The sequence below is a fragment of the Xenopus tropicalis genome, chromosome 6, assembly GCF_000004195.4.
Source record: "Xenopus tropicalis strain Nigerian chromosome 6, UCB_Xtro_10.0, whole genome shotgun sequence".
NCBI lineage: Eukaryota > Metazoa > Chordata > Amphibia > Anura > Pipidae > Xenopus > Xenopus tropicalis.
This window is the reverse complement of record NC_030682.2, coordinates 3,059,140-3,076,129: the sequence shown is the minus strand read 5'-3', so window position 1 is coordinate 3,076,129 and position 16,990 is coordinate 3,059,140. Positions and strand designations below refer to the sequence as shown.

General features: G+C 47.5%; 1 protein-coding gene across 1 annotated transcript; it reads left to right on the top strand.

Annotated features, from left to right (window-relative positions):
* The first annotated feature begins 617 nt into the window (after window positions 1-617).
* LOC105947729 (zinc finger protein 260-like) lies at window positions 618-16,338 on the top strand. Its single transcript, XM_031904332.1, has 3 exons — window positions 618-1,205; window positions 2,112-3,302; window positions 15,157-16,338. Exons 2-3 carry the CDS (start codon window positions 2,161-2,163, stop codon window positions 16,064-16,066), a joined length of 2,052 nt encoding a protein of 683 aa, XP_031760192.1. The 5' UTR covers window positions 618-1,205; window positions 2,112-2,160; the 3' UTR covers window positions 16,067-16,338.
* The last annotated feature ends 652 nt before the right edge of the window (window positions 16,339-16,990 follow it).

The following is a 16,990-nucleotide window of genomic DNA, read 5'->3' as shown; positions in this document are numbered from 1 at the left end:
TGAAAACTCCTAAAGAGAAATGGGAATTATATAGTAAATAAAGTACCCCCTTTTGTAAAATATAAAGATATTATAAGTCACAGAGGAGTCCCATGACCATATAAAGGGATGGGGCTGTAGGGCGAGGGCTTTTATACAGAACATTGAACTCCGAGGTGACTTCTAATATTCTCATATTTTACAAAAGGGGTAACTTTATTTATTATAATATACAAGTTTCAGTGAGTCATGTGACAGAAATGACATCACTAAGCTCCGATTATAACTGATGACATCACTAAGCTCCGATTATAACTGATGACATCACTAAGCATCGTTTATAAGGATATAATTTATAGTTTGGTCCCATAGGGAAATGATACATTTCAGGAAATCATAATGACTGTGATTCTGGGGAACCCTGGGGTCACCCCCAATTCCAACCCCGGCACAGTTCCATGGTTCCCACCGGGCCTGTGTCAGTAGGTGGCACACAGATTGGGCATAAGAATCATAACTGCGCCCCCTGGAAATGAAACAAAATGGAGTTTCAACGTTTGTGTCTGACACTTTCCAATACATGAAAAGCCACATTTATTAATCCCTGATTAAAGTTTTAGTTGGTTAAAAAGCTCAAGTTGAAGGTTATTCTACTTTTATTCTACCAAAACTGTAACACAAGATGTGACTGGAAAATATGAATCCTCTGAATTGGTTTTACCAGTTGTGGCGCCGATGGTGTAAACTCTCAATTACTGGGCGGAACCATGTCTGGTGCATTGCCCCCAGGGGTTAATGGGAGGGGCAGTTTGGTTCCCTCACTGTAATAATAATGAGAAAAGGCCCAACTCACACACAGACAGTGGGACATTCATGTTAAACAGGTGCCTGAGGGAGTGAGGCTGCACCTTTATTGTGTTACATAGTTTCCCCCCAGGGGGCAAATTAAGGCTCCACCCTCTCGTTATCCCATGCTAATTACCTGCCTTTGATAAACATGTGACTATGCTAATGAAGGGCGTTAGAGTACAGGAACCCATCAGCCTTCCTTTCCATATTGTGGGAGGAACCTTTTCCCCCAAACAAAGGCCCCGCCCATAGGGGGTGGGATCCAAAATGGGCTAAAAAGCTGCGGGAATGAGAGCTGAGTTAGTTTGGGGAAGAGACGTGTGGGTACAGGGTACAGGGGCTCTGCAGGCTAATGAGGAGACTCTGCCCAAGGACAGGTAACTATATCAGTGTTTCCTTGGCACTGATCCCTGAATTCTGTGCCACTGGGCTCAGCTTGTGGCTACTGATTTGCCTATTTGTTTGCCTCTCATACTGCTCACTTATTGCTTTTGTGCCCTTATGTGATTGCTTTGCTCTTTTCAGTGCTTATTTCAGTATATATTATTTCCAAGAATAATGCTTTGTTTATTACATGACTGAGGGGCTCATTTACTAACCACCAATTCACTCAATTCAGATTTTTTTTTTTGAAGTCGCAATTTGCCAGTTTAAACTTACCAAGTGTAGAAGTCAGTGGGGAAGGTCCTTTCCCTTCCCTTGAAGTTCTTTCTTTAGTCTCAAGACTTTAGAGATGTCACTGGGCTTTGTCCGAAAACTCAACCTCTAAAATTCTCGCAGCGACTGATAAAGTCTAGATGTTCGTGGTGACAACTCAAAAAAATCAAGTTTTTTGTGACTTTTCTCACAGTGACTTTTCCTTCGGACTTTTTTTCTAGTAGATATTAGACGTTCGGGAAAACAAATTTAGTTGATTTTGAAAATAAAAAATGGAGATCGATTGGGACGCTCTGTCGTGCCCTCAAGTTGCCTGACTATCAGGATGGGACACTTTAGCCCTTAGCAGGTTTATAGATCACTTGGCTGCGGTCACTTGGCTATAGTTCTAGGTAAGTTAATAGTTGATGCCATAAAGCAGGGCAGGGCTGCTGCTTTAATCATAATTACAGTTGTTTTAGTGAAAGTGCCGATTAACAACAAAGCAAATACGAGCAGAAACTCAACTGACAAAAGTACAAAAACAATATGAAAGTTCTTGGTTTATTATTGACAGTTTGTTTTACTGTTGATTCCAATCTGAATGTCATTACTTCTTCTCTTTAACATATTTGCTTGAAAAAAAGAAGCTCCACTTCTCTGATTCTTTGGATAAAGACAAGAGGCCATTAGACCATGCAACTTCTCCAACACCGGGAAATCCACACATTGGAGAGAAAAATCTGTATCCGACTGAGAAAAAGCTTTAGTGCAATGAGCATTCCCAACTCCCAGATGGAACTTCCCTCAGTGGCACAACATGAATGCCCAGAATGTGGGAAAAGATTCTCAAAACAGAAGATACTTAATATTCACCAGAAAATTCACACAGAGGGAAACCCCTATACATGCACAGAATGTGGGAAACACTTCTCTCAAATGAATAGTGTACGCAGACACCAGAGGATTCATACAGGGATAAAACCATTTGTGTGTATAGAATGTGGGAAAAGCTTTTCCCGTAAAAGCAGCCTGCAGGAACATTTCAAATTTCACACAGGGGAAAGGCTATTTCCTTGTGTAGAATGTGGGAAAAGTTTCTTTTCAAAGAGCCACCTTACCAGGCATCACCGAGCTCACACAGGGGAGAAACCATTTCCTTGTGTAGAATGTGGGAAAAGTTTCTTTTCAAAGGGCCACCTTACCAGGCATCACCGAACTCACACAGGGGAGAAACCATTTCCTTGTGCAGAATGTGGAAAAGGTTTCATTTCAAAGTTCAATCTTACCAGTCATCAACAAACTCACACAGGGGAGAAACCATTTCCTTGTGGAGAATGTGGGAAAAGTTTCTTTTCAAAGAGTGACCTTACCAGTCATCAAGAAACTCACACTGGGGATAAACCTTTTCCTTGTGCAGAATGTGGGAAAAGTTTCTCCGATAAAAGATACCTTCAGAAACACCAGAGAATTCACACAGGGGAGAAACCCTATGCATGTACAGAATGTGATAAACAGTTCTCTGAAATGGGTAATCTACTCAGGCACCAGAGGATTCATACGGGGATCAAACCATTTGTTTGCATGGAATGTGGGAAAAGCTTCTCCGATAAAAGATACCTTCAGAAACACCAGAGAATTCACACAGGGGAGAAACCCTATGCATGTACAGAATGTGATAAACAGTTCTCTGAAATGGGTAATCTACTCAGGCACCAGAGGATTCATACGGGGATCAAACCATTTGTTTGCATGGAATGTGGGAAAAGCTTCTCCGATAAAAGATACCTTCAGAAACACCAGAGAATTCACACAGGGGAGAAACCCTATTCATGTAACCAATTGTGATAAACACTTCTCTGAAAGGGATACTCTACTCAGGCACCAGAAGATTCATACGGGGATCAAACCATTTGTTTGTAAGGAATGTGGGAAAAGCTTCTCCCAGAATAGCCGCCTGCAGGCACATTTTAATGTTCACAAGAGGAGAAACCATTTCCTTGTGCAGAATGTGAGAAACAATTCTCTCGCACGATTAACTCACGTGGCATTGCAACCTTTCCCATGCACAACTGTCTAACTAACTGGGACTAACTAACTAACTGGGACTAACTAACTAACTAACTGGGACTAACTAACTAACTGGGACTAACTAACTAACTAACTGGGAATTTTCGATACAATTTGGCGCAATGATTACATTGATAATGATTGAAATTAAGGAGTGAATCTATCGATTTATTGTGTTTTCCCGTACAGTTAGAAGACAAAGTGTCCCCGTCCTTAATATATTGGCAAGTGATGCATCTATGGCAGGGATCCCCAACCTCCTTTACTTGTGAGCCCCACTCGGATGTAATAAGGTTTGGGGAGCCACACAAGCATGAAAAAAGTTCTTTGGGTGCCAAATAAGGGCTGTGATTGGCCATTAGGTAGCCCCATGGGGACGGCGGGCCTGCAGGAGGCTCTGCTTGGAGTAAAACTGTGTCTCTGGGCTTCCAAAACTTGTCTCCAAGTCAGAGATTTAAAAATGGCACGTACTTTGGGGCCACTGGGAGCAACATCCAAGGGGGTGGTGAGTAACAAGCTGCTCACAAGCTACTGGTTGGGGATCACTGCTCTATGGGCATCGACAAGAACCTTTCAATCTGAGCCACATTTTGTGTTCATTAAAGAGAATATGAGTATCACTTGGGGACAAAATATTCCCAAGCGTACGGGATTTTCTCTCTCATTATATAGTGGACTCAAAGTCCGTAAATATACAGGTAACTGGGTTGTCCGGACCTTTTTAGATACAGCACACAGAAGAAAGAGAATTCAATAGTCAGGTTTGTTGAGGACTTGATGGACGGAGTTATTTGAGATGAAGACATTTGAAATATGGAAGAAGAGGGGATGGTGGTAGAGGACACACAAATCTCTTTCTTTCTATATTTAATAAACAGTTTCATACTTACTGTGATCTTCCTTTCCCAGACGGACTCCATGTCAGTACTTATTGGGATAGCCCCTCCCTCCTGCTCATCAGAAGGACCCTCCCCGAATCTTCAAAAGACCAACCGCACCCACTTACATCTTTGTAACAAGCTTCTAATTACCAGTAAAAAAGGGGGGGAACCCACTGACATGGAGTTTGTGTAGGAAAGGAAGATCTCGGTAAGTATGAAACCATCTTCCCTTCTCCCTAGACAACCTCCATGTCAGTTCTTACGGGATGTACCAAGCTACTCTTTCCCAATGGGAGGGCAATGGGCTCTATCAGAAACCTGTTATAAGGAATGCTCTAAAATTAAGAGAGAGCCGACAAATATGTCATCTCTAAGTGAACATAACACAACGATTCCATGTAGAAGTCCCAGAATAAGACAAGGATAAGGATAAGCCTACAGTATAGACCCTATACCCCAGAATAAGACAAGGATAAGCCTACAGTATAGACCCTATACCCCAGAATAAGACAAGGATAAGCCTACAGTATAGACCCTATACCCCAGAATAAGACAAGGATAAGGATAAGCCTACAGTATAGACCCTATACCCCAGAATAAGACAAGGATAAGCCTACAGTACAGACCCTATACCCCAGAATAAGACAAGGATAAGGATAAGCCTACAGTATAGACCCAATACCCCAGAATAAGACAAGGATAAGGATAAGCCTACAGTATAGACCCTATACCCCAGAATAAGACAAGGATAAGGATAAGCCTACAGTATAGACCCTATACCCCAGAATAAGACAAGGATAAGCCTACAGTATAGACCCTATACCCCAGAATAAGACAAGGATAAGGATAAGCCTACAGTATAGACCCTATACCCCAGAATAAGACAAGGATAAGAATAAGCCTACAGTATAGACCCTATACCCCAGAATAAGACAAGGATAAGAATAAGCCTACAGTATAGACCCTATACCCCAGAATTAGACAAGGATAAGCCTACAGTATAGACCCTATACCCCAGAATAAGACAAGGATAAGGATAAGCCTACAGTATAGACCCTATACCCCAGAATAAGACAAGGATAAGGATAAGCCTACAGTATAGACCCTATACCCCAGAATAAGACAAGGTTAAGGATAAGCCTACAGCATAGACCCTATACCCCAGAATAAGACAAGGATAAGCCTACAGTATAGACCCTATACCCCAGAATCAGAGGTGCTAGCAAACCCCCAGAATGAGGAAAATATAGAGACCTGTAAGAAACAATTAGTAGAAGGGAGAACCCCAACACAGGCCTTGAAAAGGTATAGCCCTATAGACATTTTAACAAGGTATAAAGGGCACAGGTAAGTATGAGGTTGTACAATAAATACCGACTAAAGGTAGAAACAACTGTCTAGTAATCAGATCTGTTCTAACCAAAAGCTAAACCCAAGGAACAAGTACGAGGGCACCTGGGGTGAGAAGTACTTACTCAGTGTAGGATCATATGTGTGGGAACTAACAATGGCAAGCCCCAGTACCAGCTTCATATCCAGCCTAGTGGCACCCAGACCAACTACTTATGGAAAAGAACCATTGTTGGATGACAAACCGTAGCAACCTTATGAGAAAAGTCTACCTTGTTACCCCTAAAGGTTTTCAGGTATAAAATAACCCCAGAGATGCTCAAAAGGCAATCACATGAGCCAGGGAGACGGGCTGTAGCACCCAGAATCAGCCTTCCTACACAACATAAGCCCCATAAACCAAGCTGGCCCTGGGATTTCATGGACTACTTGAATATACCAGAATGGCTGCTAATCCATCAGACTAGAGCTTTATTGGGACAGATGACCAAGTGTACATGAAACTCGGCCACTCCTGGACTGGGGTTTAGAATATATTCTGATTTCATGAGGAAAAAACTTACCTTCGTAGAGCATCGTTATAATGTGAAAACCCATGAACAAAGAGAAACCACCCGAGTGTCCTATCTGAGAAGTTACCCAGACAGAGAGCCCTCTAACCAGCAACCTAGATACAACCTGTGCAGCCAAGGTAAACCACTCGGTGTTTTGTATGAACATGCCCTTGGGAGCTTGACTAAATAGCATTACCAGTGACCTAACGATTATCTCTATTTATCTAGAAGAGTGATTCTCAACCTTCCTAATGGCGCGACCCTTTAATACAGTTCCTCGTGTTGTGGTGACCCCCAACCATAAAATATGTGTTTTCCGATGGTCTTAGGCGACCCCTGTGAAAGGGTTGGACCCCCAGGTTGAGAACCGCTGATCTAGAAGATTAAAACCTACAATGCAGGTAGAAGCTGGGGCAGAACTACCCTGTAACAACTGTAGCACCTTAAGCAAGGCAGAGACTATGATACTGCAAGTTACTACGATGCAAGACATAATAGCCAGAGGCAATAAATAAGGTAAAATATATATTCCCTGCTTTGGGAACAAAGAAAAAGTAACAGGAGACATTAAGGCTCAGGCCCCTAACTAACTATGCCTAATTACTGACTGACCCTTGACTAACTGCCACCTCCCTCTCTCATCTGTAAAGATAAAAGGGTGTAGGGGCCACATACACCACTGCCACATGACGCCCTTTGGGCAGGCCTGGAGGGCACGCAGATGGGGGAACAAGCACTTGCCACCAAATGCTCAGATGGCAAAACATAAAGCCAGCCCAACCCAACACAAAGCCAGCCCAACCTAACACAAAGCCAGCCCAACCTAACACAAACCCAACCCAAACCAACCCAACACAAAGCCAGCCCAACCCAACACAAAGCCAAACCAACCCAACACAAAGCCAGCCCAACCCAACTGGCAGAAGGAGCTCAGCACTATGACAAACACAACGCCAGCCCAACCTAACACAAAGCCGGCCCAACCCAACACAAAGCCAGCCCAACCCAACACAAAGCCGGCCCAACCTAACACAAAGCCGGCCCAACCCAACACAAAGCCGGCCCAACCTAACACAAAGCCAGCCCAACCTAACACAAAGCCGGCCCAACCCAACACAAAGCCGGCCCAACCCAACACAAAGCCGGCCCAACCTAACACAAAGCCGGCCCAACCCAACACAAAGCCAGCCCAACCTAACACAAAGCCGGCCCAACCCAACACAAAGCCAGCCCAACCCAACACAAAGCCAGCCCAACCCAACACAAAGCCAGCCCAACCTAACACAAAGCCAGCCCAACCTAACACAAACCCAACCCAAACCAACCCAACACAAAGCCAGCCCAACCCAACACAAAGCCAAACCAACCCAACACAAAGCCAGCCCAACCCAACTGGCAGAAGGAGCTCAGCACTATGACAAACACAACGCCAGCCCAACCTAACACAAAGCCGGCCCAACCCAACACAAAGCCAGCCCAACCCAACACAAAGCCAGCCCAACCTAACACAAAGCCGGCCCAACCCAACACAAAGCCGGTCCAACCTAACACAAAGCCAGCCCAACCTAACACAAAGCCGGCCCAACCCAACACAAAGCCGACCCAACCCAACACAAAGCCGGCCCAACCTAACACAAAGCCGGCCCAACCCAACACAAAGCCGGCCCAACCTAACACAAAGCCGGCCCAACCCAACACAAAGCCGGCCCAACCCAACACAAAGCCAGCCCAACCCAACACAAAGCCAGCCCAACCCAACACAAAGCCGGCCCAACACAAAGCCAGCCCAACCTAACACAAAGCCAGCCCAACACAAAGCCAGCCCAACCTAACACAAAGCCGGCCCAACACAAAGCCAGCCCAACCTAACACAAAGCCAGCCCAACACAAAGCCAGCCCAACCTAACACAAAGCCAGCCCAACACAAAGCCAGCCCAACCTAACACAAAGCCGGCCCAACACAAAGCCAGCCCAACCTAACACAAAGCCAGCCCAACCCAACACAAAGCCAGCCCAACCCAACACAAAGCCAGCCCAACCCAACACAAAGCCAGCCCAACCCAACACAAAGCCAGCCCAACCCAACACAAGCTGACCTAAACCAGCCTAACCCAACACAAGCTGACCTAAACCAGCCCAACCCAACACAAGCTGACCTAAGCCAGCCACCATGCACACAGCCTCCAGTGCACCAGGTCCAGTCAGATAGATGTGTTTGACCTCTGACTGCTGACCTTAAACCCAACCAAGACGTTCATACCTTCTTGCCCCTAACACAGATCCACTACCCAACCCTACCTGCAGGGGGAAACCTTTATCCTGACACAAAACTGTGTAAACCAGAAGGGATATCACTGTGGGCTGTGGCCTAGATTTGTGGAAAGGCAAGTAAAGGCCATACTGGGGCAGATACAGGGGCAGGTTCAGCAGCTTATAGGGTCTTCCTGACTGATATCTGGCCTAAAACTGGGCAGATCTTGATCAGGCAGGTTTTACCAACCCCGGCCCACTCCCTGCAGAAATGTTAGGTTCTCCACCCCCCGAATGCAGTCGTAAGGAGGAAGCAGGGGTTTACGGATGGGGGTGGCAGCCCCAGTGAACCCCCAAATCCAACACTGTGTAGCCATGTAATACAGCCACTCTAGAGCCCTGGGACTGATCACTTACTCACACACTCTCTGTATAGTACGATGTGTAGTTCAACAACACCATAATAGGCACAGCCACGTAATTCAGCCACTCCCATTCCATTGTCAGAGGCAGGGAAACAGCTGCTGAGTGAGCAGAACCTACCCCTGGGCTCATACCTAGTAAGTACCCCCTCAGTGGGGCAGCTGGGTGCTAGGGACCGCCCACTGGTGTATGGAGTTCAGCAGCACAGTCCGGCCATTGGGCAAGGAGCCGCCCAGTTCGGTGTTACTTACACAACATCCCTAGTCAGCCAGGCACATACAGTGTGTTGTACATCTGCTTTTTTACCCACAATGCAGCAGGCGCGCTCTATTCTTTAGGCTGAAGGGGGCAGCACCGTAAGACCCCTCTTGTTATTAATGATAATGTGCCACTCGATGCTGCTATATAAACAAATGATGATCCCCCAGAAGTGCAACCGCATAACTGACCCCTTTCCCCTGCACTCAGGAGCAGCTGAGCTGTGTTGTAGTTGAACTAGAGCTCACTACAGACTGCTCATAGGGCCTACACACCATACTATACAAACGGCCGGTCTGTATCAACTTCTACAGTGGCTGAATCACATGGCTACATTTATGGTGTAGTAGTTGAACTGTAGCTCAGCACATTATTAAGAGACTGCTATAAGCTAACTGGGGCAATATTACATGACCCAGGCATCATCCACAGCAACCTTACGCTAAACTTACTAACCAATAAAATGCGTGACACAATAGCATCTTGGAATGATACCGGCCACAGCTTTATTAATTTTAGCAATACAATTCCAAACATCACAATTTAATAGTATACAAGTCATCATTTACATCATTTATAACAAAACATATTAACATTGTAAATATTACATAACATACAACATCATGATAACTTGAGCCCCTGTCAGTCTGCCCCTCCTTACCTGAAGCACTATCCTCCAGCCGTAAAGCCTCCTAGCCCGGAGGATAGGCCGCCAAACCGTACTTACAAAAGAGACTCCACCTTACCGGGAGCCCCCCGCCATCACCTTTTAGCATTTCCCCTGTAATACATCTGCAATAATGGCCACCCACCTTAGGGGTTACACCATCCCACCAAGGTAAGCCTCTCTTACCGGCCCAAATATTTACCCGGCAGACTGACAAGGGCCCGCCTAATGCTGTGACGAATACCCTTCTAAAATTTCTTACCCCCAATTTGCCTGTTTACCCTACTAACTAACTATAACTTGTGTACCCCGGCCCTCATTGGCCACACTTGTGACAACTAGAAAAACAACAAACCCCAGACCAGAATACCACCCCCTTTTCTAGGGAGGGCGGGTGGGGAACTTTTCTTTCCTGCTTGCATCCACAAAATGGTTGCAAGTTCACCCTGCCTCACACTAAAGATGGCCACCTACTCCTCCCCCCAGCCTAACCCTTCCCACTCACTTAAACCCACCTATTGGGCTCCGGCATGGGATGGGCCTGGGTCATGCTGCCCCTCCTCCAAGCTGGGCTGTTATCCGTGGCTTACTTAATAATAGGGGGAGGCCAAACCCTTGAGCCAAACAATCTACAGAGCACATTAGGGTCACTGCTATGGGAATTATGTAAAGTTCTGATATTTTATCAGTTTTGTGGAACTGAATATTCATTTTGCTGACAGAATGAATTCTGTGCTATGGAATCTTCCTTTCTGTCAAGCACTGATTTTGTATATGTTACTCAGTTACACCATTATGTATTTGGTCCACAGGGCTGGATTTAAGTATAGGGTGCCCCTAGGCCAAACGCAGGCCCCGCCCCCAGCTCACACACGCCCCTCCCCCTACTTGCACTCACACCTCCCAGCTGCTGCTGCTACCGATCGCCAGCACTATCAGCACTAATTGGCCCCCCGAGCTTTGCTGCCCTGGGCCCGGGCCTGTGTCCAAGTTTTGTTTTACAAAATTCACACTAATCACCCATAACTGGTTCTGTTGTATTGAATTTACACATTTGTGGAAGTGAATTCTTGTTAAAATGTACAGAATGGAGTTTGTAATATAATGAGATCCTTTTGTGCACAAAAATCATTCTTCACTAGAAATATGTCTTTTGTATTTCACCTGTGTATGTGGCCAGACATTCTGTGTACTGGGGATTGTTTTTTGTAACCAGAATAAAATTTTGTAGACAAAATGTACTTGGGACAAATGGCACCCTGTAGTTCCCTGTACATCATTTATCTACCCCCCCCCCCCACAGGCCTTCCATAAACTGTGTTGTAACACCTGCCTCTGTCTGTCCCACCATTTTATTTGCATGTTTTAGACAATAGAGTCTGTAAGGGAGTGGGGGAGTGAGTGAGGGAGGGAGTGAGTGAGAAAGTGAGTGAGTGGGGGAGTGAGTGAGAAAGTGAGTGAGTGAGTGGGGGAGTGAGTGAGAAAGTGAGTGAGTGGGGGAGTGAGTGAGAAAGTGAGTGAGTGGGGGAGTGAGTGAGAAAGTGAGTGAGTGGGAGAGTGAGTGAGAAAGTGAGTGGGGGAGTGAGTGAGAAAGTGAGTGAGTGGGGGAGTGAGAAAGTGAGTGAGTGGGGGAGTGAGAAAGTGAGTGAGTGGGGGAGTGAGTGAGGGAGTGAGTGGGGGAGTGAGGTAGTGAGTGAGTGAGAAAGTGAGTGAGTGGGGGAGTGAGGTAGTGAGTGAGTGAGTGGGGGAGTGAGTGAGAAAGTGAGTGAGTGGGGGAGTGAGGTAGTGAGTGAGAAAGTGAGCGAGTGGGGGAGTGAGTGAGTGGGGGAGTGAGGTAGTGAGTGGGGAAGTGAGTGAGTGGGGAAGTGAGTGAGTGAGGGAGTGAGTGAGAAAGTGAGTGAGTGGGGGAGTGAGTGAGAAAGTGAGTGAGTGGGGGAGTGAGTGAGAAAGTGAGTGAGTGGGAGAGTGAGTGAGAAAGTGAGTGAGTGGGGGAGTGAGTGAGAAAGTGAGTGAGTGATAAAGTGAGTGAGTGGGGGAGTGAGTGAGAAAGTGAGTGAGTGGGAGAGTGAGTGAGAAAGTGAGTGAGTGGGGGAGTGAGTGAGAAAGTGAGTGAGTGGGGGAGTGAGGTAGTGAGTGAGAAAGTGAGCGAGTGGGGGAGTGAGTGAGTGGGGGAGTGAGGTAGTGAGTGAGTGGGGAAGTGAGTGAGTGGGGAAGTGAGTGAGTGAGGGAGTGAGTGAGAAAGTGAGTGAGTGGGGGAGTGAGTGAGAAAGTGAGTGAGTGGGGGAGTGAGTGAGAAAGTGAGTGAGTGAGAAAGTGAGTGAGTGGGGGAGTGAGTGAGAAAGTGAGTGAGTGGGGGAGTGAGTGATAAAGTGAGTGAGTGGGGGAGTGAGTGAGAAAGTGAGTGAGTGGGAGAGTGAGTGAGAAAGTGAGTGAGTGGGGGGGTGAGTGAGAAAGTGAGTGAGTGGGGGAGTGAGTGAGAAAGTGAGTGAGTGGGGGAGTGAGTGAGAAAGTGAGTGAGTGGGGGAGTGAGTGGGGGAGTGAGTGGGGGAGTGAGGTAGTAAGTGAGTGAGAAAGTGAGTGAGTGGGGGAGTGAGTGAGAAAGTGAGTGAGTGGGGGAGTGAGGTAGTGAGTGAGTGAGTGGGGGAGTGAGTGAGAAAGTGAGTGAGTGGGGGAGTGAGGTAGTGAGTGAGAAAGTGAGCGAGTGGGGGAGTGAGTGAGTGGGGGAGTGAGGTAGTGAGTGAGTGGGGAAGTGAGTGAGTGGGGGAGTGAGGTAGTGAGTGAGTGGGGGAGTGAGGTAGTGAGTGAGTGGGGGAGTGAGGTAGTGAGTGAGTGGGGGAGTGAGGTAGTGAGTGAGTAACAAAGTGAGTGAGTGGGGAAGTGTGTGATTGGAGGAGTGAGTGAGTGGGGGAGTGAGTGAGTGGGGAAGTGTTTGATTGGAGGAGTGAGTGAGTGGGGGAGTGAGTGAGTGGGGGAGTGAGTGAGTGGGGGAGTGAGATAGTGAGTGAGTAACAAAGTGAGTGAGTGGGGAAGTGTGTGATTGGAGGAGTGAGTGAGTGGGGAAGTGTTTGATTGGAGGAGTGAGTGGGGGAGTGAGTGAGTGGGGGAGTGAGGTAGTGAGTGAGTGGGGGAGTGAGGTAGTGAGTGAGTAACAAAGTGAGTGAGTGGGGAAGTGTGTGATTGGAGGAGTGAGTGGGTGGGGGAGTGAGTGAGTGGGGGAGTGAGTGAGTGGGGGAGTGAGGTAGTGAGTGAGTAACAAAGTGAGTGAGTGGGGAAGTGTGTGATTGGAGGAGTGAGTGAGTGGGGGAGTGAGTGAGTGGGGAAGTGTTTGATTGGAGGAGTGAGTGAGTGGGGGAGTGAGTGAGTGGGGGAGTGAGTGAGTGGGGAAGTGTGTGATTGGAGGAGTGAGTGAGTGGGGAAGTGTTTGATTGGAGGAGTGAGTGAGTGGGGGAGTGAGTGAGTGGGGAAGTGTTTGATTGGAGGAGTGAGTGAGTGGGGGAGTGAGTGGGGAAGTGTTTGATTGGAGGAGTGAGTGGGTGGGGGAGTGAGTGAGTGGGGGAGTGAGTGAGTGGGGGAGTGAGTGAGTGGGGGAGTGAGGTAGTGAGTGAGTAACAAAGTGAGTGAGTGGGGAAGTGTGTGATTGGAGGAGTGAGTGAGTGGGAAAGTGAGTGAGTGGGGAAGTGTTTGATTGGAGGAGTGAGTGAGTGGGGGAGTGAGTGAGTGGGGGAGTGAGTGAGTGGGGGAGTGAGTGAGTGGGGAAGTGTTTGATTGGAGGAGTGAGTGAGTGGGGGAGTGAGTGAGTGGAGGAGTGAATGAGTGGGGGAGTGAGTGGGGGAGTGAGTGAGTGGGGGAGTGAGTGAGTGGGGGAGTGAGTGAGGGAGTGAGTGACAGATATGGAGGGAATGAGAGAAGAATAAAAAAGCAACTGAACCAACAAGAAGCCCAGACATAGCCCCCCGGGCCCCCCACTGTTCCCCTGTGTATCCCTGTGCCACTAACAGTCAGTACCCGGGGGGGGGGGCAGCTTGTGCCGGAACCTTCCTATTGGGGCAATTCCGGGCCCCACGGTTTCCAATGACTCACTGTACCAATGAGGGGCTCAGGGCTGTGCCAGAAATGTGCCCCATCTGCCCCTCATTATTCTGTTCCTAATGGGGGGGGGGCATTTATTTTACAAAATGGGCACAAAAATTCATGGTAAAAAAATTTGCAACGTGAGGAAAAAGTCACGTCAAAAAAAGTTGCGGGCGAGTGAAACAAAGTGCAGGGGAGTTGCAGTTGCACAGTTGCTGCTACAGAGCCACATGGGGCTGCGGGGGGGGGTGTCTGTGACTGACAGCGGCAGCTGGATCTCTAACACAGGGCTCTGGGACACAAGCTATTTGATTGGCTAATATGGTTACTATGCCCCTCCCCCATTCAGCAGCTGCTGGGCACTAAGTGTGGTTGGGTCAGTAGGAACAGCGACCCCTCAGCTCCAATCCAACTGAGCCCTGAGATCCCACGGGGAACAGATCCGCAGATCCGCAGGTAAAGGGGAAGCTAGAACTTTATTATTCACTTTATTATCTTATGCATACTGTTATGGTATCTCTCTGTACAGGCTATGAGCAAACTTAGGGGGCTGTTCCTGCTGAATTGTGCTTAGTACAGGGGAATCCCTATGTGCCATAGTTTTATGGTATCTCTCTGTACAGGCTATGAGCAAACTTAGGGGGCTGTTCCTGCTGAATTGTGCTTAGTACAGGGGAATCCCTATGTGCCATAGTTTTATGGTATCTCTCTGTACAGGCTATGAGCAAACTTAGGGGGCTGTTCCTGCTGAATTGTGCTTAGTACAGGGGAATCCCTATGTGCCATAGTTTTATGGTATCTCTCTGTACAGGCTATGAGCAAACTTAGGGGGCTGTTCCTGCTGAATTGTGCTTAGTACAGGGGAATCCCTATGCTGCCATAGTTTTATGGTATCTCTTTGTACAGGCTATGGGCAAACTTAGGGGGCTGTTCCTGCTGAATTGTGCTTAGTACAGGGCAGTACAGGGCAGTATGGGGCAAAAATGTTATTCTTTGATTATGGACTGTTCTCATCTTTTTTTCTCTTCCCTTCTTAGATATTTTGTGATTGGATAAAGACAAGAGGCCATTGGACTGGGCAACGTCTCCAACACCAGGAAGTCCATAAAATGAGCATTCCTGACTCCCAGAAGGAACGTCCCTCGGTGGCAAAACGATACGAATGCCTGGAATGTGGGAAAAGCTTCTCATCCAAAAGCAGCTTGTATACTCACCAGCGAATCCACACGGAGGGGAAACCATTCATGTGCTCGGAATGTGGGAAGAGCTTCTCCGATGCGTGGTACCTTAAATGTCACCAGAGAGTTCACACCGGGGAGAAACCCTATGCCTGTACAGAGTGTGGGAAAATGTTCAGAGTAAAGAGAGCTCTCACCCGGCACCAGATGAGCCACACCGGGGTGAAACCATTCACGTGCCCCGAATGTGGGAAAAGCTTCTCCCGCAAGTGCCACCTGGAGAAACACTGCAACATCCACACAGGGGAGAAACCATTCACTTGTTCGGAATGCGGGAAAAGTTTCAGTCTAAAGGAACGTCTCGACAGACATCTTGTTATTCACACAGGGGAGAAACCGTTGTCTTGTTCGGAATGCGGGGAACGTTTCAGTGTAAAGGAAAGCCTCGCCAGGCATCTCGCCACTCACACAGGGGAGAAACCATTGCCTTGTTCCGAATGTGGGAAAGGTTTCATGTTAAAGGAAAGCCTCGCCAGGCATCTCACCACTCACGTAAGTGGGAACCCATTCACCTGCACAGAGTGTGGGAAGCATTTTGCTTTAAAGAGTGACCTTCTGCGCCATCACCGTATTCACACCGGGGAGAAACCATTCACCTGCACGGAATGTGGGAAACGTTTTGCTTTAAAGAGCCACCTTTTGCGCCATCACCGTATTCACACGGGGGAGAAACCATTCACCTGCACGGAATGTGGGAAACGTTTTGCTCTAAAGAGCCACCTTCTGCGCCATCATCGTATTCACACGGGGGAGAAACCATTCACCTGCACGGAATGTGGGAGTCATTTCCGTCTGAAACGCGCGCTGATCCGGCACCAGAGAACCCACTCCCAAAAGTGATCTCTGGTTTTGCCCAGAATGGAGCTTCTCTAATAGATCAGCCATACGAGCAGGGTCATTATGTGGGGGGCAGTCGTCTTGGGCCCAGTGGGTTTAGGGGGTACTATTAGCTGGGGGGCCCTATGGGACGGGAGCTTGGGTGCCAGTAACAGCTTTCTGTGAAGTGTAAGTCCCGGTAAAGCCACATTGGGATTGGATGGGCTGGAGGGGAAGTACAAACTGCAGCCATCCAATCCCTGTGCCGTTTTAATGGGACTTGCTGGTTTCCCTTTGGGCTAAACATTAACCCTATCTGTAACAATGGCCCCTTTATTGGAGCTCCCTATAGATCCTCTCAGGTCCCTGTCTGGGTTTCACATGAGGGGTGGGCGTGTCCTAATGGTCCAGAAGCACAGTAGGAGGGGGAGAGCCAATCACAGCCCTGCACTCACACAAACACAGACAGGCTTCAGTTCCCTATCAGGTTCCTATCCTACAGTGCCGCTGCCCCTCCTATACCAACATTGCCCATTGGTCACTGCAGCAGCCAATCATATCTGTAAGTATCACATTGGGTTCTTCTCTCTCCCTGGATACCATATGGCCCCAAACTCCCTGGGGTTGCTGTTTGTTAGAATATATAACTGAATAAATATAACACATCACTTCAGTAAGTCGTCTCCATCTTGTTTTGCTCAGTCTGGGTGCCCCCCCCGGCCCATAAGGTTATTTAAGGGAAGGTTTGGTGCCCAACTAATTGAAAAGTTGCTTGGAGTTGGCCATTGGATAGTATATAGAATTAACTTAAAGGGGCGGTTCACCTTTCAGTATGTTATAGACTGGCCAATACTAAGCAACTTTTCCATTGGTCGTCATTATTTATTTATAGTTTTTCAGTTATTTCCCTTCTTCTTCTTCTTTGCAGCTTTCAAATGGGGGTCATTG